Genomic DNA, 26,912 nt, shown 5'->3' with positions numbered 1-26,912 from the left:
AATTAGACCGAGAGCAAGGTTAATCCATGCAAAATATAATTCAAATGTTGAAGGGTTTATGAGCAACTAATCTTTTCATGCATATGTGGCCATATGCTCTTATTTTGCTAATTTCATGCCATAAAGTTTAATTTGGCATATTTTTCATCTGGTTTATTCTTTCATAAAAGTTGTCTTAAACATTAGCATCAATAAAAATTAAAATTAAAAATATTTTAGTTGTTCACTGAAAAAGAAAACCATTGCATCTATCTTAATTTCCTAACAGTGCACTATATCCTGAACTTCTTACATTATTATTAGCATTTTTTTATTTAAAAAATAAAATAAATATAAAAATTTTAGAAATTATTAGAAACTTCCTAGCAGGGGCTTATTCATTTTGGGTACTGTCCCATCTTGCCTTAAATAGGCGATATGTGTACTGTACAGCTTGATCATAGCTGCTTTAACCCAGTCGGCCTGGTATTTGAAATCAACCGGAGTTTACAGTGTAACAGTGATTGTTCTGAACGGTGGCATCGTTAACAGGAAATCCAGTTCGTTAACGATGCTCAGCCCTATGTAGCTTGCAGGTGGTTTTAAAAGGCCCAAATGACTTTGAATAATTATTCTATCATTGGAAGAGAATTAAACAGTGAAATTTGAGAATTCATTCAAAAAATTCATTCTCAGGATTAACTATATATTTTTCAAAGAATTTTGACTACTGAGGATCGTCCTGAGACGTGAAACATTATGTTTAGTATAATTCTTGTTAAATAAAATGTTAAGTTCAAAAACTGAAATATATATATATATATATAAGAGACTGTAAGTACAATTTTTGTTTGGTTTCATTATACTTCTGAAACATCCTTAGACACAGAATTTCATATGGATACAATTGCGGCTCCATCTGTTAGTCTATGCTTTGTCTTCGAACTATCTCATGAAAATTAACATTCTCCATTTTTCACAAAAACCAAATGGCTTATTCTGTTAAATAGAATGATATTTTATCTGCATCATCAAGCAATGTATTGTATGATTTACATTGTTTTATCTGCGCCATTAGACAACATTTTGTTCTTAGTCAGAGTAAAGATGCCCTGTTTACCAAATTTCGTATTTCACCTGCAACGGTGCGTAAATACCCCTATTAATAGTTCGTAAAATACTCGTACTCAAATCCGAAAAATGTTCGTACTTTTGGTAAATTTCTCGAAAAACACGTAAAATATGCAAATATCTAATTGCGTAAAATTTTGGAAAAATTGTACGGGAATTTCTCGTAAAATTTACTTAAAACTTTAAGTTAAAACAAATTTTTTTGTAAAATTTTTCGAAAAATTTTCCGAAGTTTTTAATATCTATATATGTCATTGTAATGGGTATTATTAAGTGCGTAAAAGTTTTTGCCGGGATTTTTACTTTTTCGAGATTAAAATTAAAGTATTTTCACACCAAACGTAATGAGGTGTGAAAATACTTTCATTTTAATGAAACTACATTAGATGCCACTAGATGGCTCTAGTAGTGCTCAGTTTAAAATCTATGTACGTTTTTACAAATTTTTCTTCATAATATTTTCTAATTTACATAAAGCTTTAATAAACTTAATTATCTGTTTAATAGTTTTTTCATTTGCATCAATTGTGAATATACTCACAGAATCGGGAGGGGGGTTGAATCTTTAAATGCTCAGAGCAAGTTGTTTACAATTAAGATCATACTTTACAGGATCATTTCTGTAGTATGATTGACAAGTTTCCTGTCTGAAACTTGAAATCTTACTTAGCCATGATGATGAGACACTTGGCATGTCCAGAGGGTGATTAAGTTACTTTATCGCCCTGTTGTAGGGTGATAAAGTACCTTTTTCGCCCTACTAAGGGAAATATCAGGTGTGATAAATTCTCTCAAAATTGAATAAAATATTTAAGAAAATTTTACAGAAACTTATAGAAAATTTATTAAATATTTAAGCAATATTTTCGAAAAATTAAAAAAATTCTAAATATTTAGGTAAATTTTACGCAAAATATACTAAAAATAATTAGTAAATTGTAGTATTCTCTTACTACTCAAAATGTGCAATAAATTGGCAAACTTAAATTAGCAAACTTTGATAAGATCACACTCCAAGTTATTCTACTTGTATAAGATCAATTATCTTTGCAACCTGACAACATTGCAGATCGGGTTATTTCCATCACTCGGACCTAACCCTCATGCAATGTTGTTATCTTTGCAACCTGGCAATATTATACTTCGGGCTATCTCTATCATGCAGAGTAAACCTTTATATAATTATTTGCCCGTGCAATAACTAACACCCAAAGTAATAAACATGTTTTCTATAGTGTCAATACATTTATTTACATAATCATAAATGTATACATACTATTAGATAGAGATAACTAGATGGTTTAACGATCAGCCATGGTTCCTTTACAACTTAGGTCCATTAGTAGCTCCCTCAGTTAGTTTATCCAATCTGAAGTGTAGAACTACTATATTTGCTAATCCATCCATCATGTATTTATCATCTCTATTCCAGGTATGCTGGTCAGCCCGCTCCTGTAATCTATGGAGCAGCTTCCCAACCTGGACATAAATCCTGGAGCATACCTCATCCCTGTTAGCTTCGGGATGAAGTCTAAACTCCCGCTCCCAGGCCTTCCTTGCATCCCATGCATTGACGTTGGGATCTACAAGGGGCTCTTGGGTGCTTGTGTCCTTCATAGTAGAGGACACCATACTCTCCAGCTCCTGGTTCAACTCTGCTAACCTATCCATCACCTCCTGCATGGTTCGCACCAGGACATCAGTCTCCTCCTCCATATCTTCATCTTCATCTAAATCAGCTTCATTGATGTAAGCTGGATTCGTCTTCTTCTAAGTAGCTCGTCCAGTTAGGTTCCCTCTGTATGCTGTATGTGCGCTGTATGTAGCACAGGCCCTAGAACGGTAGTGGCAGACGGACGTGTATAGTTACGTGTCTACTCTTCTAAGGTTCGGGCTGTACTGATCCATGGCATCCAGTTGTATTCAAGGGACTGTTCACTCTTATTGAGAACAATCTGAGATACAACAAAATCTTACGGGATTTTATTTGAAAATTTTGTTAAAAAAAGGGATCGTTTCTACGTAAAATTTATGTCTTTCATTTGCGTAAATTTTACTAATTTTGACCCAAAAATACGTGTAATTTTCGAATAATTTTTGAAATTTGGTAAATAGGGTGGCTTTTATCAAGCAATGACCTAAATTTAAAAATTAATAAGAAGATAAAAAAGATAATATTTTACGAAAATAAATATATAAATCTTTCTTTCTTTCTGGTGAAAAGTTATAATTTTTGTTTTCTTTCATTTCTTCTCTACTTTTAATTATATGACATGAAAAATGTTCTCTATATAGGATGATCCAAACTAACCCTCCCTCTTCAAATTTAGAAAAACTTTCTAAAAACATTTCTTTTTGCTTTGTTAAACTATCTCTTTCTTTCCCAAAGGCATTTTCCCAAGAGCGACTTCCAAAGTGACAATTTCCCAAGTAGCCACTTCCCAAATGTTAGGAATTTAGGATTAGGCCTTGCTGCAAAGGGATGAAGCGCTCCGGCTAGGATGTGTTAAAGTTGTAAAGTTGCTGCTTGGGAAAAAGCCTTAGAGAAAGTACCTGACTTCGCACAAACAATACCTTAAAATTAATTAACTGAAAATGTTCAAAAATTTCAAACAATTGACTACAATTGAACAGGTACATTAGTGGAAAAGGATATCATGTCTAGGGTTGTTAATCGTTTTTAAAAACGATCGAAAAAAAAATTGTCTTTCGTTTTGTTTTTATTTTAAAAACCATCGTTTCGTTTTTAAAAAAATACGTTCGTTATTGCAAACAAATCACTCGTTTTGATTTTCAAAAAAAGAAAAACAATTTTGAAAACGACATTTTATTTTTTATCTTCAAGGAAAAGAAATTTGAATATTAACTAAAAAGCATTTAATTTAGAATCCATTAACAAGGTTGGTTCAATTGGAGTTTTTAAACGCCAATAGGTAATTTAATTAAAGGAAGTGTTCGCGATAAACGAAATTTGTGTTAAGATAATATTTCGCTGCCGCTGGATTTTCGAACGTTTCCAAAAAAAGGCCGCCTCAATAACAAAAAACAGGAATAAATGTTTTCAAAAGTAACTATCATATCATAAAAAAATTAAAAATATATCAACTGTATACGAAATTATCGATGATTATTGGTTTTAATATCTGAATGATTTGTTTGGAATTAAATTAATTGTTTTATGAACTGAGTTGAATTTTGCAATTTTCTGAATTCTGAAATCGTTTTTAACAATTTTTTCCTTATAGACGCAACAGATCGAAGTAAGATTAGTAGCGATCAAAAGCTAATATCTTTCACCGTAAGCTTATGTCCCTTTCTTGTTCGCGAACACTCCCTTTAAAATCGGTTTTTTACTTATTCTTGACATGAAACACATAACCATTTTATGGCCGTCAAAATTATTTTCATTTCATTATGATTGGGTAAAAATGATGCCTCTGAGAGGAAAAAGTGTTTTTTTATAAACACCTTGTAGCTCCTGCATTATACTTTAACTATCAGTTTACTGAGCTTATAAATGGTAAAATGTAAATTAAATTTATTGCCTTTTATCGTTTTAATCATAACTTCTGAAAATCAATTTTTCTAACTTCTTTGAAAGTGTATCTAGGTAAATATGCAATTCTTAGATGTGTGCCTGAACTCAAAACCAGAGGAGCTACGAGGCCTTAAAGTTGTCCCAATAATATCGCATAAATTTTACCTTTTAGTTTTCAGTTTACTAACTCTGCTAGAACAGAAGAATAAAATGTCAACTCTCATTTAAAAGATTGCAAATGTCAAGAACGTTATAGCTAGGAGTTTTTGTTCTTAATTGTTATAACTGTTGGCAAACCTGATGATTTATCATGATCCATGGGAGGGCTATGTTTGAAAATTCTCTTCATAAACATGCAAATCTGCAATTTCTTATTTGATATTTCGTAATGCATCATGATGATTATCAAAGCAAATCAAATCATTTATTTCTGTTAAACATGTCTAGCAAACATAATTATGAACTTTATCTTTGCAGATTTGGTGATATTTTTTCAGGAGAGTAGAAGCATTTAAATCCAATTTATAAATTTGTCATTTTTAACCTAGAAAATACGGAGATGTGTATCAACTTTCAATTATTTGAAAGTTTACTATTTTTCTGAATAAGTAAATGATGGGCGGATTTTTGGCAACTAAACATTTGGTAACCTGAAAATTTGGTAACTAAACATTTGGTCAATTTGGTAACCAACAAATTGGTAACCAACAATTTGGTAACTTGACAATTTGGTAACCTGACAATTAGGTAACAATCAATTTGGTAGGTAAGAATTTGTATAATTGAAACTTATGTTTCACAATCATTGTTTGTATTTTTATTTGTTGCATTCAAAAAGTTATATCTGTAAAACCCGCGAAAACTGTTTGTAAACTCTGCCCTTTAGTCTTTCATAACCGCAACACTCGGCTCAAAAATTGTCTTAAACTAACCTAACCCCACAATTCGGCTATCAATTTATTAGTTTAATAAATAAGGCGCTCGGCCCAGATATTGTCTTAACCTAACCTAAGTCTTAACCCCACATATCGGCTATCAATTTATTAGTTTGATAAAAAAAGGCGGTAATCCTACACATTGGATATCATTGTATTATTATATTTAGCATTGCTAAATATGGTCGCAGTGCTCGACCCGTAAGCTTGTTCTAGCTACAGCGCTTGACCCAGAAATTGTCTTAACCTAACCTAACACAACATTTTGGCTAACAATTTATGAGTTTGATAAATAAGGCGCTCGGCCCAGATATTGTCTTAACCTAAACTAAGTCTTAACCCTACATATCGGATATCATTGCATTAGTTTTGATAAATATGGCAACAGTGCTCAGCATCCTAGCCTGTCCTAGCCACAGCTTTCGGCCCAGAACTCGTCTTAACCTAAAATAACCAAATTGTGAGGTTACCAAATTGTCAAATTGACAAATTGTTAGTTACTAAAATGTTAGTTACCAATATGTTAGTTACCAAATTGTTAGTTACCAAATTGTTATCAAAAATCCGCCCATCGGGTACAAATGTATGCTGATAATCCACATTTAAATTTAACAATTGTATTTATTTATTAAATTTACTTTGTTATTCATTTCTTGTGTTTTGTAGAACACTTCACCTTTTTCTTTCTTTTCTTCTTATTTTCATCTTTTTTTCTCTTTTTCTTGTTTTTCCTCTTCTTCTTTTTGCTTTTTCTTCGTTTACTTTTCTTTTTTTCCTTTTTCTTTTTCTTGTTCTTCTTCCATAATTTTGACATGGCTGATTTATAAAGTATGAATCCATCCTCATTAGCTTTTTTAGCATTAAACATTTTTTCTGGGCAAATTCTAAAAGAAAGTTGCTTTTGTATGATTGGTTTTAATTTACTTCTTTAAAATCACTTCAAATTGGTTAAAGTTTTTTTTCGATTTTTACATTTGATTTGGCGCTTTTAAAATTTGCCCATTTCTAACAGTGTTAGAAATAGACTATAAATTCCGACCTAGGAACTATAATGTTCCCTGCAATAAAATATTAAAATAAAGAAATCAAAGTCTACTGTTTTATCAAGAAAATGTGTGTAATGGGTTTGATTTATCATATTGCAAGGTGCACTATAGAAATAGAATAGCTACGCTATATAATAAGTGACCGGCCCCGTGTGTAACAGAAACAATAGAGAACACAATCCAAGGGGTTTTATCTCAAGCGTTTTTTTAGTTAGATACATTTATATTCTTGGAAACACAGCGTTGTACAGGATACTCATAATTACTCGCACTTATAGTCGATTTTTCGGGAAACTAAAAACCAAACAAAGAACATTCCCGTGGTTCTCATTTTGTTCACAACTTTGAGGTTGAAAAAGCGAAGACGTTTTATCTTTTTTGAAAGTTTTAAAGTTTTTTTTAAATAAAAAACCACAGGGTGGGTTGAAAATACCCCCCTCCCCCACCCCCCACTGTAATTGGGTTAACGATCGTCAAAAGCATAAAAATTCTTTAAAATAGTGAAGACGATCCCTCCCTACCTGAAAGGTTTCCTGGGATGTGCAACCAGTTTGCATTTATAGCTCTTTAAATATTACCTGAAGCTGGGATATTTTCTCTTTAAGCAATCTGAGTAGGTTTCAGCTACCTCCTGGACAGATGTAGTGTTGTTAATCTTCTTGGATCATTAAAAAAAAAAAAAACTTCCTAGATTTGAAAACTATATTATGTTAAAGTTTGCTTTTTTTAAACTTTGCCATATCTTTATCTCCTAATAAAATAGAAATTGGAAAAGCGATTTTAACTACAGAGATAGAGCCTGTACTACGCCAACTACGCGTAACTTCTATGGGCGTCTGCCTCAGATTTATTAATGTGTACGAAAAACACATAAATCTTGAAATCTTGAACTAATCTTTATGGTATAAATAAGAATAAAATAATTAGAAAACATTTGCTACTCTTAAGAAATGTTAAATTTTGACTCAGCAAAAGAAAATAAAGGCAAAAATAACCGAAAAATGAACTAACTGAATTCACTTCTCTACACACATAAAATAATAGGTAAGAGCGGGGCATTGAAATCGAAAAATGAAAGTTCCATTGTTTTCAAAAAAATGAAAGATAAAACATGATAATAATCAATGTTTCCTTTATTTCTAAAAGAAATGCTCATCCCTAATTGTAGGATACAGTAAAATGATGATTACCTTTATGTGTTTTGGTATTGTGATGTTCCCTGGTGGATGTGATTCCATGTCTTCTTATTATTAGAAAATTATTAAAGAAACATTAATTAAATGAAAGAAATTTAAGAACTTTATATTACCTAATTTACAGAGGGATTTCTTATCACTAGCTTTCAAAAACTCTAATATGTTATTGTAGATTACATAATTTTCCTAAACATAATTTTAAAAACAAAATTCATGATTTGTCAAAGTCTTAGTTTAAGACATATGCAAAAATGGCTCGCTTAAACAATAATATTTTGTTTAACCTTACCCTTCAACATTAGTTGTAAGAATTAGAGACTAAAACAAAAGTACGATATCAGCCAGTTGTTTGTAACTAATGATATCAAATATACTCATCAATCAATCAATCAATCAATCATCAGTCATAAGAAAGCCCCATACAGCTATGTACGCGTAAAAGCCTATTCTTTGTATGTTATGGTTTTCGTATCCAATATACGTCAAAATGGCTGAATCGCTCGTTCCCAATTTTTGTGTATTCACAAGTAACCTAAGGGAAGGTTTATGGTAGATTGAAATTTCAAAAATTTGCTTCCAAAAAAATGCGATTTTCAATAAATTAAAAAATTCCACGATTTTTTTTATAAACTCCGCATACTTTTTTGTTTTTGTTTATACCTCATGAATTCTTAAATATTGAACAAGAAATTTGTTTAGCTCACCAAACATGTATCCATTCTTACACATTCCGTTGCTGAAGGTCTGATATCCTTAATTTTAATAGTTCTTTTTTCATAAGAAATTCTTTACTATTTTTTGAGCTTGAGTGTTGTTTGGGAAAATTTTAAATTCCATGTTTTGCCTCTGTTATGAAACAAATACACTTCTGAAGACACGTCATGGCATTTCTTGAAGGTCCAGAATTATATATTTGAGTAAAGTCTAAGTTTTAATTTACAAATTATAAAATGTGATTTAGAAATAATCAGATTTAGCTTTAAAAAGATAATATACAGGATAAATTATCTAAAGCAGTACCTGCCTTTAGGTGTTAATACACATGTTAATAAATGTATATTATGAAAACCAAGAAGTGCCCATAAGTGATGAATTACAAAATTATAGTTTCATAAAAATATTACCAAATAAGTTGTGTTTGATGCTATTCCCACATTTGCCTCAGCATTAGGAATAAGAATACCAGAGAAGTCTCCTTCTATTTTTAGATATTATGGTACTTTCACAAGCGGCACCATCCCATGGGTATTTTCCCAACTGGTAACTTCCCAAATATGCAATTTCCTAAACGGCAACTTCCCAATGTATGCCTTTGCTGTATGCCCCCTTGCATATTCTAACCTCAGGGCATGGCCCTCTTGTCCATCCTAACTGCAGCGTTTGGGCCCCCTTTGCAGACTGCGGCGCCTCAGAAGGCCTACCCTAACCTCTGGGAAGTTGCTGCTTGGGAAGTCGCACTTTTTGGAAGTTGCCACTTGGGAAGTCGCACTTATATATATATCAAAGTTTACATAAATAACTTAAAGAGTATAAGCTTTTAGATTGCTAGATAAAAAGTTTTTTTTCTTAGGGACATATTTAGATTCTTAAAATGTATAGAGATTTTTTTTCAAATATTGATGTCATTATTTGTGATGAAAGCAAAAACTAATTGCGGTTTCAATAAAATTACTGAGTTTGGTTGCTTGACAATGTTTATAGTTACATATGATAATAACCAGAAGAAGATAAAAAAAATGTTAGTTAAGTTAATTACCTATTGGTGTTTTAAACTCTAAATGAACCAAATTGGTAAATGGGTCCTAAATTTAGAACTATTTGGTCAAATTCTTAATTTTAATTACAAAAAAGACGGTAAAGGGTGACCCATAAAAAAACATGGATTAGCGTTTTAAATCCACAATATAATCCTAACATTTAGTTATAAATTTTGGAAAAGGGTGTTTTAACATTTAGTTATTTGGCGCAAAGCTGTGTCTATTTTAAACTATTTCTTACAGAGGCCCCAATTTGATGCCATGCAAAAAATCACCTATTTCTATTTTCCAAGACTCATTAAAGCTGTTCCAATCATTGGACTGGGATTTCTGCAACCAATATTTTTTAAGGTTTCCCTTCATAGAGTTCTGGTTGTAGAACTACATATGCACCTTGGATTTCAGAAAACCCAGAAGAAGCATCTCAGGGGTTCAGATAGATGATAATCAATTTTTTTGTTTCTCAAGCAATATTGGTAAGCTAAAGTTAACAAAAAACTTTTCAAATATTCGACATAGTTTTACACCAAATGGAAGGATCGGACGACAACAACTTACTTATATAACTCCTTCTAAAATTAAAAACTATTTATGTTAAGGCACATTTTGGAGTAATTTCAAAGGATTAATCCTATAAAGGGTCTGAATCTATGCATAGACATAGGGGGGGGCCTAGAAAAAAGCCTTAGAGAATAGGTATAGGGTTGAAATGCATGTTCTTAGCCCGATTTTTCAAGGCCAGCTCATTGAAAAAAATAGATCGATAACTTTTGTAGTTTGGGTGATAGGGAGGGTGGAAAAAAACGCAAAAAAAAGGTAAAAAAAATGTTTTTGTTTTTTTAAACAAATATCAAAGTGTGACACATGTTTCTACAACCATTTTTTAAGGGCTTTTCAAAAACATAGTTATAAAATCTGTAGCTTTATACAAAAAAAAGTTATGGGCTTTTTAGTTTTTTTTTACACAGACCGGACTTTTTACCACCCTGTACCCTACCCTTTGCATAAAAAAAAACAAAATCCTTTAAATTTCTATTTTTTAAAAGTAATAAAATTTGATGGTGATAGTGTCAAAATAGAGTGCTAGGGCAAATCAACAATAGAGAGGGAGGTGCCAAACAGCCCACCCAGCCTGTTTAGATTAAAAAGGGGCTTAAAAAATTCTGATACCTGTTCTTTTTTGGGTCACCACTCACCCTATATATCTTCTACGTTAGTATTATTGCTGTACATAAAGAACATTGTTGACAAACATAATTCAGATCGTTCAGAAAATGAAAAAATGATAGTTTTTTTAAAACGCACGAATAAAAATTAACAATTTAAAATCGTTCGAACGAAGTCGTTTTTTTCCTGAATGAACAATTTTTTCAACAGATTTGGAAATTACTATCGTTTTTTACGAACTATTTTTTGGAACAGACTTTTTAAAAAACGAAAAAAAATGTCAACCCGATCTTTTTTTAATGAACAAACTATTTTCATGGACGAACGATTTTACTGAACCAACGTTTTTACTGAACGATTGATTTTACTAAATGATTGTTCAGTGAAAAAACGAACAAAATAGATGGAAAATTAATGATAATTATGGGAACGAACTAAATTAAATTATTTGAACAATTGAAAAAAAAGAACAAAATGGGTCATTATCAAACAATGAACGAATGAAATGAAAAAAGTCGAACCTGCCCATCTCTAGCTGTAAATCTTAAATATGTCTTACCAATGAAGAACATAAGTGATGTGATATAGAGATTCTACACGATAGCTTGTTTGGGCATAATTTGTCATAAGCACTAAAATTGTAAAATTTTCATAATTTTCTTTTCTGTATGTGGGTGTTTTGCCCCTTTGTAAAGTCAAGCTGGAAAATTTCACTACTTAAAATAATAAGTACAACTTTGAGTTAGGGTAAAAAATTGGGCAGTTGATTGAAATCAGTCAATTAGAAGTCAGGTAATTTAGGATTCCAGTTTCCTTGCTTCTATGCAACTTAAAAAAGATATTACCTTGTTGAAAGGTTTCCAGCTTTTCGGAGATGTTGAAAAGTATCAAAGGACGAACTAAATAGATTGTAATTTTTATGCTATAGTCCAAAAAATTACCAAGATATTTTCATTTTACCCAGATGCACAGCATTTGAATAATCCTTTGTTTTTTCTGCAATTTTTGGCAAAGTCACTTTTTTGAGCCTTATAGCAATCTAATACAACCTAAAAATAATGTGAAGATATAATCATGCTTCAAAAAAGCTAGATTTAAAAAAGTTTTCAAAGATTTTCTACCTCCCCAAGGTCTTCTCCCCTGCTCACAAAATCAACTCCGTAATATTTCTTCCAATTCTTCTCATAGTCATCTCCAGTCAATTGTTTAATTAATTCAGGATTTACAACATTATCATTCATTTTAAAAGTATATGAGGGAACCTAAAATATTTTTTTATTTTTTATTTCCAGAAAAACAGACAAATAGAAGATTAAACAATGTTCGAGAAGGAGTCCAGATATCAATAAAGTAGGATTGTAGGATGATGCCAATTTTTCTACTCAGGAAGATAAAATTTTATCTGAGCTCCCAGAGATTTAATGATATATGAGGGCATAGCACATGGGTTTATTATTGATTCTGAGGATTTTTCAAGAATTTGCAAGTGTTAATACACAAGTTGACTTTTCAACTTTTATAAAATTGTAGATAAAAGTATTGTAAACCCATCAAAACCCAGAATTTATTAAAAAAAATGTCAAACATAAAGGACTTTGCAGTACTTCCAACAGGGCTGTAAAGAGCTTTCTATAGAGGGTAGCGTCTCCTGCATCAAGATCTCTAGTTCCTCAACTGCTTCTACAACAGATCTGTGAAGAGCTGTCTGCATAGAGCAGCCTCTCCTGTTTTAAGGTTATCTTGTTCTTCTGCTGCTTCTATACAACAGATCTGTGAAGAGCTGTCTTTAAAGAACAGTGTCTTCTGTCTCAAGATTATCTTGTTCTTGCTACTTTATCCTGAATATACCAGTTCTCCTCTGTATCCTGGATATACCAGTTTTCCTCTGTATTCTGGATATACCAGTTCTCCTCTGTATTCTGGATATACCAGTTCTCCTCTGTATTCTGGATATACCAGTTCTCCACTGTATTCTGGTTATACCAGTTATCCTCTAAATTCTAGATATCCTAGTCCTCCCCTTTATCCTAGATTATCCTACTCTTCCTGTGTGTCCTGTATATCCTAGTTCTCCTGTGTGTCCTGTATATCCTAGTTCTCCTGTGTGTCCTGGATATCTTAGTTCTCCTGTGTGTCCTGGATATCCTAGTTCTTCTGTGTGTCCTGGATATCCTAGTTCTCCTGTGTGTCCTGGATATCCTAGTTCTCCTGTGTATCCTGGATATCCTAGTTCTCCTGTGTGTCCTGGATATCCTAGTTCTCCTATTTGTCCTGGATATCCTAGTTCTCCTGTGTGTCCTGGATATCCTAGTTCTCCTGTATGTCATGTATATCCTAGTTCTTCTGTGTGCCCTGGATATCCTATTTCTCCTGTGTGCCCTGGATATCCTGGGTATCCTGTGTGCCCTGGATATCCTGGTTATCCTGTGTGCCCTGGATATCCAATTTCTCCTGTGTGCCCTGGATATCCTAGCTTTTCTAAATCTCCTAAATCTCCAGTAGCTCTGTTCATAGAACCAGCTGGAGAATATAGAGCACCATTCAATTTCTCCTGTGTGCCCTGGATATACTAGTTCTTCTGTGTGCCCTGGATATCCAATTTCTCCTGTGTGTCCTGGATAAACTAGTTCTCCTGTGTGCCCTGGATATCCTAGCTTTTCTAAATCTCCTAAATCTCCAGTAGCTCTGTTCATAGAACCAGCTGGAGAATATAGAGCACCATCTGATATATCCTAGTCTGTAGTTGGACTAGCTGGTATGGTTGCTATCGGATCAGTACCAGAAACAAGCAGAGACAAACCTCTTGGTGATGCTGATGAACCTGATGATTGCATAATAATGGGAATGAGGCTGGTGTCCTCATTTTTTCTCTGACTGGCATGTTGAAGATATATTAGTGCGATATCAGTCTAAAAGTGCAGGTCCCTAGGCCTTGGTTGGATTAACGTCTATCCTAATCAAGGTTTCTGGGTGAACTCAATCTCTAGGTTCTATATTCTGCTATGACTAAGAGAAAGAGGTGTGTAGTTTAGTATGAGTAACCATGCTTTAAATACTACAATAGCCATATCAATTCCGTTTTTGGCCCATAAACATGTTGATTGTTGAAGGCCATAAGTGTTTCTGAAAAAGATTGCTTCACCAGACCCCCGAGGACTCAAATCAAGTTTTTTCTGACAGATATCCTTTTTGAACTGTTCAATCCTTCAATCCCTCAAAAGCTATGTTATTTGAAGCCATAAGTTGTTTGTGATGTTCCATTATGTTTAATCCAAATTTCCACCCTTAGAAAGAGTTTGAGTGCATGATCTTTTCTGGTCTTACAGGCCTCTTACATGAAAGCAGTTTTGACAAGACAAATGTTTTTAATAATGAAAAAAATGCATTTAGAAGTTTCAAATTTAATCTTGAACCTGTTTCAGACATGTCTCAGTTCATTTTTTAGCAGAACGGAGTTTGTCTTCACTCTGCCCTAAGAACACAGAGGCTTCTTTCAGAAAAAAAAACGTCACTTCTGTACCAATGGTATTATAGCCAACAAACAGTCTTCACCAGTTTCTAGTCAACAATCTGTAGGCTATTCTCGGTGACACACTTGAATACGTCAAACCTCGACTATACAAAATTCAGTCACTGAAAAAAATCTTCGTCACCACGTGGAAGAGGATCCTCATGAAGACCTCGAAAAACTTGACCCACTTCACGCACAGTCGAATACAGCTGTAATAAAGGCCAGAGACCGCTTTCCTGTTTTTTAAAATGAAAATAATTTTCTTTAAAGATACAGGATATCTTTTTCTTAACCAAACCAACTCTTTGGATCCAGCCTATATTAAAGGGAAGATACAAACCTTATTTAGTTCATCCTAGCATGATATTTAAGTTATAATTTTAAAAAAACGTGAAACACGTCTTTTAAATATACTTTTATATATGTTAAAAACAAAATCAATGAACTCAAATGTGTTCCTTAAAAATCATTCCTTGGTTGTTGCATTTGCTAATAATACTGGATCATATATTTTCCACTTAGTTGGGTCTTTATCACTGTCCGGATTCAAACACCTGGAATATAATTTTTTGCGTTGTTTTGCATCTGGTGTTCAGCAACGAACATTTTTGTAAATAAAAAACAAAACTCAAATTTTCCAATTCCTATTTCTCTGCAACCTGACGGTGTAGACCTTTAATATTTTAAACTTAAATTATTTGATCTAACAGAATTCACAGTTTGAAATATGCAAGGACTACGACATTGGGTTGCAAAGATATAGAGATTACAAAACCAGGGTTAGCGCAGAGACTCATGTTCTTTGTTACCAATATTGTCAAACAGGAAAATTAACTTGTTTATTGAAAAAAACGAAAACAAATTCAAGGGCGTATAAAGGGGAAGGCAAGAGGGGCAGTGCCCCACCGTAGACCTGTAAATCAGAGTTTTCACACTTTTCTAATTTTAAACTCATAAGAGTGAAAAACATAAACAAATTAGTTTGCTGTTCATTTAGTGCACTAAGAGGAAAGTATACGTGGACCAGAGCCACCAGAGTCCCCCGCTCGTCTTACTTTTCAAAGATATCTAATATCTATGACCAGAGAAAAAGACGATTTATCGTTTAGAATTCCAGCGGTAAGGTTTGATACCTTTGCGTAGATACTACTTAAAAGTTTTTCAGTAACAACAGCCCAATACATCTAAAATTATCATATTTCAATGAAATCATGTTTCAGCCATTATATAATAAAATATGAAAAACTTTTGATTTTAGTATTAGCAAGAAATTAACGTTTTTTGTGTTCAAACATGATTTAACATATTAACATGTTTATACAAAGACGACTTTCTTCTCAGATAAACCGGTTCCTAGATTCCAACTCTTCAGTTAATCACAGGGATTTTTGGGAAGTAAGGAAAGCAAATCAACCCGTCAAATGTTCAAAATAAGTTATATTTTGAAAACATACAATTTTAAAGTAATTTTTAAAAAAATTTAAGATATCTACGGTTAATTATTAGATACAGCCATTTAATTTATTATTTAAAAATTTCAGAAAATTAATGACTATGACAAAAACATCAATTAGTGTGAATGCAAATGTATCAAACCTTTGCGCTGGAATTCTGAATGATAAATTGGCTTTTTCTCAGGCCACAGTTCACGTGGATTTAATGGATCTGACAATATTCCAGAAAGCTATGACTTTCGATTCCAATTTCTCCTATTAATCACAACTTTTTAGCCTTCTTTTTAAATACTTTTTTAAATACGTTTTGAATAAAAGTATTAAACAAACAAATTCGTAAGTTTAAATATTGTTAAAATATAAACCAAAACGCGTATAATTTTAAATAGAAGAAACCGAATGCCTCTAACTCTGGTTAGTCCGGGGTGAGTTGTCTTTGAAAAGTAAGACTAATACCAATGAATAGCTAATAAGTTATTTAGTTTAACGTCAAATTACCCAAATAAGTGAACGGTCTCTTTAAGTAACCGAAATGCTTTTAAATTTAATGTGTTGGACAGCTTAGTAGAGATGGACATCATTTTTGAGAAAGAACAAATGTTGTAAAACGATCAAAATTTGTTGTTTACAGTTAGATATTGTTCAGAAAAAAACGAATGATTGACGAACGACTTGGATCATTCAGAGAAAGGAAAAAAATCATCATTTATTAAAAAAAAGAAAAAAGAAAAAAAATTTTAAATTGTTCAAACTAACTTGAAAAACGATTGCTTATAATGCACGAGCGCTTTTTTTGAAGAAAAAAAAAACCAAAATGGGTGGTTCATGAATGATAAATTCAAACAAAATGAAAAATCAGAAAGCCCCATTTCAACCCCTGTATCAACTGTTATTATTACCTGTAATCCCCTTCTTTTGCACTCAGCAGAAAGAAAAGTTCTTTTGCCTGTCCTAGCCCAGGATCATTGGATACATTCACAGTCTGGTTTTCAGGATTGATGGAAGAAAAAAAAGTATGAACACCTGTCATAATAATTGTTTTATCTAGACAAGACAGAATATTGCTTTTACTACAAACATTTCAATTAACATTAACCCAATTTTTAAACATAAATTTTATTAGCTACAAATTTTGATGTTTAACCCCCCCGGCCCCCACCCCACTCTATTTTCTTATTGTGATACAAATCTATAACATTTGATACATTTTTGAAAAGCCCTTGGGCTCTTCTTCAATAATCTGCAAAAATAATTGCAAATTTGCAAATCTGATTATTAAGCAAAAATTGTGCAAAAAAATGTGCAAATTGTAACAAATTATATTTTTTAAAAGCCTTTGACCCCAGCGATACCTTTTTCGCCTTCCTTTACAGTACACATCAGTAAAGTACAGCAAAATCTGCATTCATGACAAAATGCATGATCTCGTCTGTGTTACAGTCAGTAAAAAAGAGCATAAAATATGTTTTAAAAATCTTTTTTAATTAAAAAAAATATTGCATACTTTTCTAAAACTTTTTTATCAAACTGTCCTAACACAGCATTTAAAGAATCCTCCTTTCTTATCGCACTGCTTGGCAAACTCGGAGTTTTCATAATTCTTGCAATCAGATTGGCAAATACTGGCATCATAACCTTAATTAAGAGAAAAAGACAGGATCAATCATAAAATCAGAAACATTTTCTTAAATTATTCCATTTTGTCTAATCTAAAATAACATTTTGTTATATTATTCCATGGTATATTTAGCATTTTGTCTAATTTCGTTGACCTCTTTTTAAAATAACATTTTGTTATATNTCATTAATCATATTTAAAAAATTAGATTGAAAAGTCATCTGATTAATTGTAAATTAATGCCGGGTCTTTACGACAGTCGCAGAAAAAAAATCACTACTCTTTTTTGAATTTTGTTAAAAAAAAGTTTTAATCAAAAAAATAAATTGTTAAATTTTTTTTGGCTCTTTCTGATTATGCATTTAAATCTTAATCATTACTCATTATCATCAGTACAAAAAATAACCTGATTTTTTATAAAACTTTTTAATTCTACAACTGCCATATCCTCCCTCTCAAATCCAGATTTAACACATGTGTGTTTATAAAAACAACAGGTGGTCATTTTCTCACTCTTGCAGTACAACAGTTCTCCTGCCTTGTTTACAAACACAAAATTACTGTCAGAAGTAGTTGTATCTTCATTTTTCTTAATTACAGAAACTAGAGATGTGCATCTTTTTTTGTAAACGCAACATTGTTGAGAACGAACTAATATAATAGTGAACGAAAAAAAACGAACAATGGACGAACGATTTGGATTTTTCAGCGAAATTAAAAAACTATCGTTTCTTATAACTTACCAAAGAAAATCCAAATTCGATACTTAAAAAACTACTCGTTTTTTGTGTACAGAATAAAAGAAACGATAGTTTCAAATAAACGAACGGTTTTATTAAACAAACTTTTAAAAAACGATAGTTTTTTTTCAAAAAAAAATATTTTAGAAATATTTTACTTGAAAGATGTTTAATTCTGAATAATCGTTTAGTGAGACAAAGAATGAAAGGAATGGAAAATAAAATATGAATTTTTTAATAAAATAACGAAAAGCGTCCATCTCTACAGAAAACTAACTATACGTAGTGCAGAAATGTGGAGAAATTAAACAGAGTATTAAAAATAAATTTAAAATAATTGGCTTCTTATTCTCTCTTGGAAAAATTGCCAATTATTTGATCATTTTTAATTGATTTGTAAATATGTCACCTCTTTTATCATTCTACATTTTTTTCCTAATTCTGTAGCCAGTTTCTGTTTGCATTGATCAAAGACCTATATAAATACCTTAGTTTGGATTACCGATTGGTTTAGTTGCAAAAAAATATGAAAATTATTTTTTCTCATTATTGGCCACTGAGGGCCAAGGGCACACTAAGATATTACTGAAGAACTATCTAAAACTGACCTGAGAATCACTAAAGTCTCCAGACACACTGGCACATCCTCCCTAAAATAACAAGAGTTCTCATGTAAACAAGATTTTGTCTGTTTTCGATTTGATGGTTTATGTCTATCGGAAACTTTGAAACAGAATAAATCAATTATATCCAAATTTTTGACCTACAAATTTGACCTAACGAAACATTTTTCTCACGTCAAAATTTCAAAAAATATTTTCTAAAAATGTTTTACTTTTGTTTCATTTATATTACTTTAATGTCTTTGTATAAAAAGGCTTGCATAGATATATATTCGCAACAGCTCAAATCCATTTGTATAAAATCCATGACAGTGAATCTAGTGAAATTTTAATTTGTAATGTTTTCAGAAGCAAATGTCTGACTTACATCATGGTCGTCTTTGTTAGAGGTTAGTTTGACAATCAGGTCTTCTTTCATGCAGTTTTTATCTAGATATGCCTATTATCCTGATTTGTCTAGCGTGTTGCTGTTTTCCGTCAACAACATTACAATGAATTTGTAGTTGAATTGAACTATAAGAGAGCATTTTAGTTTCTACATTAAAAGGCCAGACATGAGACAGAAATGCGCTTCTGAAATTAAACTTGTTATTAAGAAAACAAGATACTTTACTAAATCTGGATTATATGAGATACCAAACCAACAGTGCTAATCTAAAAGAACCGGAATAATTTTGCTTCTTTGTTATTAGAAATACAGCTGAACATTCTATTATTTGAATCAAATCATCACTATATATATGTATCTCTTATAACTCTGTGCAGGACAAACATAAGCTTTTAGAAGCTGTTGACGTTAACCTACTGTACAGTGAAACCCTTAATAAAGAATACATCGAAAGAATTCATTAAATGTCGTATTCTTCACTTTCTGATAATGGAATGTTGCAGATATTTAGTTTCTTAATTGAATAATTATATGGAACTCTTTAAAACTGTTCCCGCATATTCATGGCTATTTAATTATTATCGCAAATACTGAAATTTACGTAATATAGAATAAAACTCTTTGAAAAAATTGTCAAGACGACATTTGATAAATTCTTCCGATGTATTCGTTATTAAGGGTTTCACTGTAGTGTTTCCATGATTTACTGAAATATGGAAGGGGTAAAAAGGAGAGGAAAAAGAAAATGACAAGACCTTTTTTTACCCTTTTTCTTTTATTTCAGATAAACTAAAATAAAATATGAAGATATTAAGTTCCCTGTAAATAGATTGTTGTTTATCAACAATAAAAGAACAACATGTATTCTCAATCACATCGAGGGTAGGATAGCAAATTGCAATTTTCACATTTACAGTCTGAGCCGCAGAATTCGCGTTCCTACCTATCTTTACATGCTTTTAGGATGAACTGTTCAAGGTCTAAAAGCTTTTTAACTTTTTGGTAATGTTTAGACATAATAAAAAGTTAAATACATGAATACATGCAGAATTAAGTTAAGTGGTGGTTTGATATAACTAGAAATGGGCACTTTCAACTTTTTTTATTTCGTTTGTTCGTCATTCGTGAATGACCCATTACGTTAGTTTTTTTCAACTGTTCCAAAAAGAATTGATTTCGTTTGTTCTTAAAATTATTGTTTATTTCCCATCTATTTTGTTCGATAGTTCAGTAGAATTGTTCGTTCAATTTAAATCGTTTGTTTAGAAAAAAAATATAGTTTTTTTAAAAGTTTGTTCCAAAATATCGTTATTTCAGTCAGCAAACTATCGTTTTTTAAACAATTTAAAATCCTTTGTTTTTGTTCTTTTTGTTCGTTTTTAAAAAATCATCATTTTTTCATCTCTCTGAACAATCCATTTCGTTCGTCCATTGTTTTACAAAGATTTCAACAGCATGCTGCCCGCGATAGAGCATACACTAATCAGAAAATTTGTAGTGATAATGTTAATAACGATTAAATGATTTTTTTACTACCCCTAAACAGGGGGCGTTTTTCGTCCCCCTGTAGTTTTTTTTTGTCCTAGCTCTCTCATTTTTGACACTATCACCGTAAAATTTTGTGGATTTTAATGAAAAGAAATTTAAATGATTTTTTGTAAAAATTATTTTTTTAATGCATATGGTTGGGTATGGTAAACTTTTCTTTATTCCAGTTCTTTCAAAACAGCACTGTATGTTTAACGTTTCAAACTATTACCTCCTAAGTAATCATCGCTCCAGTAATCGCTACTTCTGGAGTCAACTTGAAAACTCCATTCTATCAGAAGAAAAATAACACAAATCAACATCACATAAAACAATTATATTAGTGGATATGTAAAAATCCAGAAATAAACTCCATTTTCCATTATCTAGGATGAAACTGGATCTATTATCTAATTAAATATATTGATGTAAATTACTCGTTTTACATATTAGACAGACAATTTATTAAAATCTTAAACTTTACTCAATTAAATTCGATATTAAAAATACATGTAAATACATGATACATGACATGCTAGTTAAAATTTAATTCAAGCTAAATATTATAAGCTTTCATTTTCAGAACATTTCTAAACTTTAGTGAATAAAATTTAAATTTGTCCGCAAAAGATTAATTACAACGAATGAGCATGTATAACTTAAACTTAAACACAATAATTAATGTCACAATTAATTATGAAATAAGTCTAGTATGGCCACCTGGCGGACACCCCGATCAATGACTTCTGCCATTCTGTCTCTGCCCGCAATTATTTTTCATCTCCACTTGCTCAAATTATTTTTTATTTACCATTTAAGGCTTAACCGACCAAAAATCAAATATATCTCTTTTTATAGAATCCACATTAGTTAAAAGAATCGTTTAATCCACAAATTTCAAAGATTAATTATTTTATTTGATCATAATCATAAATGGTTTTCTTGTGATAAAAGTCTACACAAAGAAAACAATAAAAATACAGGGGGGGGGGGTCCCCCAGCCGGAATAGGGTTAACCGAAACAAATTTTCAACATTTCCGGCTGGTTCCAAGGGGAAAATGACAGAGGTAAGGAAAAAAATGTTGCTATTTATTTTATATTGCAAAGGCTAGCAATTACAGAGGCAGAAGATATTTAAGTTTAACCCAAATAAAGTTTGACATCATTCTCATGAGTTTGAAGATTCCAACATCATGAAATCATTGCAGTACTTTCGTCTATCCATATTTTATGACCTATCGTAGCCAGATTTAAAAAACATAGTTTTATCTTCAAAAATTGGATTCGAGGTGGCTCGGACGAGAAATTGTTGTGGCTGGCCTTTTTCCTCTCGTCTGAGACTCTGTATTCAAACTATATCTGACGAATGCTAGCATTTAGCATTATTCACAAAAACCAAACAGCATTAATTTTAAGATTAAAAAAACAGTTATTAGAAAAACCTTCTTCTTTTCACATTTATCCTGTTTTAGTTCTTCTTTCTCTCTTGTACAAATACCTAAATATCCTTAAGTTTGACATCCTTAGTTTAAAAACACATTCTCAATCTCATAAAAACAAATATTCCTTTTCCAGTTCCCGATAACATTAAGCAAAGGAATTGATTCTTTACCACAAAATCAAATTTTCGAATGACTATATATTTGCAACCAGATGGGGAAATCCTATGAGATTTCAAACTTCGATTATTTTATTTAACAGTATTTATAGTTTAAAATATCTTAGGTCTAGGATTGCAAAGATTTTGATTTTAGATAATCAAAGTTTGTGTGTGGCAAAAGCTCAATTCCTTTGAAATCATAATTCCTTGAGAGTTGACCCCAGCCACTACACACGAAAAAATCATATACAACGATCTTTTCCAGCGATCCAGATTATTTATTTAATTTTCTTAAGAGAGGGGGGAGGGGCACAAAATCAGGCAATCCCGCTTAATATTTAAGGGATGAAAAATATAGATGGAAATGTTTCTGAAAAATTATCTATATTTTCATAGGATTAATGCATATTGTATTATAAATTATGATATCAAATATTTCCATTGAAGACAGTATTGATTAAAGCTTTTTTAATGAAACTTTTTTAGTTTTAGCAAATGTACGTTTTTATGTAATTAATTTAAAATTTATGAATGATAAATACATGCATAATTTTATGAAATTAATTCCATTCCGCAACATCACAATATCATTATTTATTTATTCATTTCTGATTAATTTGTTTTTTCCTCCTCATTTCCTTAAAGCATCCAAATCCACTCTACAACATCATATTTGGTGTATTGTATACCAGGATGTAGGAACAACAAGGGAGGTAGATATTACAGACGATATAAGCCAGGGTTACCCACTACCCAGAAAGAATATCTATTTATGCAACTGCCTTGTGTTATAATACGGATCATTATATTTTTGCCGGGATTATTGCTTAATTTAGTTTGTTTGAAATTAAATTCAAGCCTTTAAATTTAAAGGCTTGAATTTTAACCATGAAATAATATCCCAGAAGATTTTCAAATTACAGGAAAATACACGTAAAAATGATTTTCTCAAAATGGAATAATGCTATTATTACGTACATTTTTTTTGAAATAACTTGTAACATATGTTTTTTTCAGTAATCTATTTAACAAATAAAAGTTATATTAATATTTTATTTTCACAAAAATATGGCCAACCCTGGTGGAGAGAGGAGAGTTTGTGGAATTTGTGAGACTCTCATGTTGTTTTGCTCTCCTAGTAGCATAGTCAGGTCCTGCAATCCTGTTTCTTTGTGTCAGGAACGCAGCAGTCTAGTTCACAAATTCTCCGCTCAATTCTGCGCGGCGCTAAAGGTACACATTCAGTGACTTTCTTTAAGATTAGTAGAGAAAGGAATAAAAAGCCGTACGCCGGCGGACAAATTACAAAATAAATCATATATATATTGAGGAATCAACCCCCATGTAGGATTGTCAAACAAAAAACGATCGTTAAACAATCTTTTTTTGTTTCTTTTTTCGATCGTTTTCAAAAATTGTTTTGTTTTCTAAAAAAAACGAACGTTTTTATGTAAGATATTGTTTTTTAAAAAACGATCTTTCTTTAAAAAAATGTTAATAAAGAATAACTTCGGTAACGAAAGGACGTAAATAATGATCGTCAACGAAACGACTAGCTTTACAAAAACATCCTTTTGAAAATCGATTGTTTTAAAAAACTATCGTTTTTAAAAACAAACTTTTTTGCAAAACGATTGCTTCGTTTTCGTTTTTAAAAAAAAATGAAAACGTTAACATCCCACCCCCGAGTCTGAAAGATATTATATTCGACGATCTCTACAATCATCTGCTATCTTCTTTCTTCTAAAATCCATCAATGTGTTGTTTTCTTTTGACTTAAGGATCTTTTATTTTCAGTCCAAATTGTCATATATTCCAATTTCATTCTTTTTTTTCTATAATGCTTCGATTTTTTTTTGATTTTTCTTCTAACTTTTTTCTTCCTATATCTTAACTTTCTTCATCATACCTTGCTATCTATTATTTATATCTATGCAGTCGAATACTTTCGTACTATATTTTCATGTCTAAAAAATATAGCTTAAATATCTTTATCATACAGTGAAACCCTTAATAACGAATACATCGAAAGAATTCATCAAATGTCGTATTCATTACTTTCTGATAATGGAATGATGTAGATATTTAGTTTTTTAATTAAATGATTATATGGAACTCTTTAAAACTGTTCCCGCATACGGCATATTCATGGCTATTTATTTATTTTCGCAAATACTGAAATCTAAAACTCATTGAAAAATTAACAAGACGACATTTGATAAATTCTTCCGATGTATTCGTTATTAAAGGTTTCACTGTATATTATATGAATCTTATATATATATATCTTAAATATATTTCAACTTCTGTCTTTTATCTTCTATCTTCTATTTCATATTTTTCTAACTTCTATTCATTTATTTTAGTTCTTTCTTTAACCCCATTTCAACGTCAGGGGGGGGTCCCCCCCCCCCCAAAGTTTTTTGAAGATAATTCAAATTATAGTATTGGTCTGATGAGGGTGTTTAATTTTTTGACTTTTCTAATTAACACATATGCCCCTCACTTTTGGTTCAAAGCGGGGCTTTTAAACCTACTGCCTGAGCACTCAGCCAGGCTGCCAAATACCTTATTTTACCTTATAAGACAAAATCTATATATATACCTACTTCCGGTCATTGGATTTAGACATTTTATAGCTATTCGGGAAGCGTTGAAATGTTTTGCGAACAATTGTAGAACTGCAGATTTTTGCACAGACGCCGATATTTTTGGGTAAAAGAGAAGATTTCAGGCTGAATAGGGTTAATTTCATTTTATTGATTATTGAAAGGTTTGGCCCACCCAGAAGAGGTCCAATTCTAAACTTGGCTTTTGATAATAATTATTGCAGTTTGATTCAACGTGATTCGTATCGATTGCTTGTAATGTCGTGCAGTTAATATTAGATTTTTGGTTTCGCCTTGTCCACATTAATTTGATTTTATTTGATTGATTTGATTTTGCACTTTTGCAAATATTGCTAATTATACTAGAGTTTGGCACTAGGATTAGAACAGATTTGAGCTGAAAGTGCAGTTTTTCAGAAAAAAGTTTTACGTTTCATTTCATACCAATGAGACATGTTTACGGTGAACAATTTCTAAATATGAGCATAAAGTCGTTTGTTATATTTCAGCCAGCAGAAGAAAAGTTTTTTACAATTACTTAATAACCCGGAGAAAACATGTTAAAAAAATGTATAAACTAAAATTTGCTGTTCAGGAACTTATTTCTTTAAAGGAATTATCGTTAAAAGCCACAGTACAACCTATAGTATTGATAATTTCATTATCATATTACCTTTGCTGTTGTTATATTTTTTTTCGCAGATTTCTTTAAAATGTCGTCTTCACTTTTAAAATAAAGAAAACCTCCAACTCCTCCAACTAGCGACCATGGCTGAAAGAATTTGCATAAACCTGCGAGATTTTAAATGAATTTGCATAACTTATTTCCGATGATAGAAGTTCATTACTGTTTTCAACCTGTTTGCATACACGAAACTTGCAGTTTGTAGAATAGTATTTGTTACTTGTTTTGTCCATGTTATTTAAGAATTGTAAAAACAACGTTTTTTTGCTGACTGAAACAACTGGTGTTATATTATAAACGACTTTACGCTCTGATTTAAGAATTGCATACCGTAAAACTGTCTCACTGGGAGCAAATGAATCTTAAAGATTGTTTCTATTCAATACTGCACTTTGTGTTCAAATATGTTAAATAACCTCTCCATTTAAGCCAATTTCTAGAAAGGTTTTTGGGACTTTTAAATGGCACTATACAACAAATAATATTGCAAAACTGTATTATGTAAAAGCTTTAACGCTTTGATGTTTTAAACTATTATTCTGCAAAATCAAATAAACAATAAATTAAAAGTTTGAAATTTCGAAGGTTTACACCGTCAGGCTACAAATATTTAGAGCTTATATAATTATAGTTTGAGGTAATTGTTCCTTTGTTAAAATATATTCTGGAATTTACTAAAATTTGAATGGAAGCTATCTACATTTGTAGTGGACAGTGGATACTCTACGCTGATGTTGAAACCAAAATCCTAGCGATGTGTTCAAATTGTAAAAATGACCTAAAAAACTTAATTCAACCAAACAAACATTCGATGAATACAGACGTTTCCAGGCCCGACCCTTTCCCTTTTAATTTAAAACATTAAATTGTTCAAACAGGGATTTTATATTTTTAGCAAATTTATTTAGATTTCTTGAATACTTTAGAGACTATAGAAGTGTCATTTTTACTCTTCATTCTACTCATTGAATCAGGAATATCGCCTAGATTTTAATATATTTTTACTCTTTTTACTTTTGATGAACACGTTTCAAAGTTGTCTACATATCAGTGCAGTGGTCTCTAATAAAACAAATGTTCCTTTTTTCAAAAACGAGGAAGCCCTTGAGTACCCTCTCTGGGTAACATGAGGTAAAAATTCGTAAGTTTTTTCTCCAAAAATTTATAATTTTTTTTCTTCTTCAAAAATCAAGATTTTTTTCTTTTCAAAGGTTTAGTACTACATGTATTACAAAAATTACATGAATTCCATAAATACATAAATTTCGTACATTACATAAATTATTTATATTACATAAATCACATAAGTTACATATTTCATTACAGATAAAACATTTAATATATAAATTACATGAATTATTTAAATAAATTAAAATGACGAAATCAAATCAAGTTCCCCCCCCCCCC

General features: G+C 31.3%; 2 protein-coding genes and 1 pseudogene across 5 annotated transcripts; 1 reads left to right on the top strand and 2 right to left on the bottom strand.

The window, feature by feature from the left end:
- Positions 1-1,705: 1,705 nt before the first annotated feature.
- Positions 1,706-1,893, top strand: LOC111696704 (uncharacterized; annotated as a pseudogene).
- Positions 1,894-5,058: 3,165 nt separating this feature from the next.
- On the bottom strand, positions 5,059-17,380 carry LOC111696686 (uncharacterized). 4 transcript variants are annotated; one of them, XM_023466380.1, is made up of 16 exons: positions 17,247-17,380; positions 17,067-17,143; positions 16,614-16,737; positions 14,733-14,814; positions 14,601-14,615; positions 11,871-12,011; positions 11,710-11,798; positions 11,595-11,648; positions 11,309-11,381; positions 9,582-9,627; positions 8,950-9,023; positions 8,530-8,577; positions 7,939-8,011; positions 7,820-7,872; positions 7,208-7,287; positions 5,059-6,467 (listed from the first exon to the last, which is right to left on the bottom strand). In XM_023466380.1, exons 2-16 carry the CDS (start codon positions 17,092-17,094, stop codon positions 6,230-6,232), a joined length of 1,218 nt encoding a protein of 405 aa, XP_023322148.1. In that variant the 5' UTR covers positions 17,095-17,143; positions 17,247-17,380; the 3' UTR covers positions 5,059-6,229. The 4 variants fall into 4 exon arrangements, with proteins under 4 accessions (XP_023322148.1, XP_023322150.1, XP_023322149.1 ...); XM_023466382.1 differs by having other exon boundaries at positions 7,208-7,260; XM_023466381.1 differs by having other exon boundaries at positions 7,820-7,869.
- Positions 17,381-17,708: 328 nt separating this feature from the next.
- Positions 17,709-21,051, bottom strand: LOC111696691 (uncharacterized). Its single transcript, XM_023466392.1, has 5 exons — positions 20,843-21,051; positions 19,063-19,124; positions 18,681-18,722; positions 18,482-18,547; positions 17,709-17,870 (listed from the first exon to the last, which is right to left on the bottom strand). The coding sequence occupies exons 1-5, from the start codon at positions 20,931-20,933 to the stop codon at positions 17,709-17,711; spliced, it is 423 nt and encodes a 140-aa protein (XP_023322160.1). The 5' UTR covers positions 20,934-21,051.
- Positions 21,052-26,912: the final 5,861 nt, after the last annotated feature.

The sequence above is a fragment of the Eurytemora carolleeae genome, unplaced genomic scaffold (genome assembly GCF_000591075.1).
Source record: "Eurytemora carolleeae unplaced genomic scaffold, Eaff_2.0 scaffold225, whole genome shotgun sequence".
NCBI classification, from domain to species: Eukaryota; Metazoa; Arthropoda; class Copepoda; order Calanoida; family Temoridae; genus Eurytemora; species Eurytemora carolleeae.
Note: the sequence above shows the minus strand (reverse complement) of the source record. Positions and strands in the feature narration are given on the sequence as shown.

Bases quoted from the DNA above. Each gene is read 5' to 3' on its own strand.
- LOC111696686 (XM_023466380.1), bottom strand. From the start codon at position 17,094: ATGTGTACTGTAAAGGAAGGCGAAAAAG. The intron at 14,815-16,613 runs GTAATAATAACA...ATTATATTCCAG, and splicing joins GCAAAAGAAGGGGATTACAG to GTGTTTGAATCCGGACAGTG. The intron at 9,024-9,581 runs GTAATTAACTTA...ATCTAAAAATAG, and splicing joins AGAGTTTAAAACACCAATAG to AAGGAGACTTCTCTGGTATT.
- LOC111696691 (XM_023466392.1), bottom strand. From the start codon at position 20,933: ATGTTGATTTGTGTTATTTTTCTTCTGATAGAATGGAGTTTTCAAGTT. The intron at 19,125-20,842 runs GTAATAGTTTGA...AGGCATATCTAG, and splicing joins GAGCGATGATTACTTAGGAG to ATAAAAACTGCATGAAAGAA. The intron at 18,723-19,062 runs GTAAGTCAGACA...TTGTTATTTTAG, and splicing joins CTAACAAAGACGACCATGAT to GGAGGATGTGCCAGTGTGTC.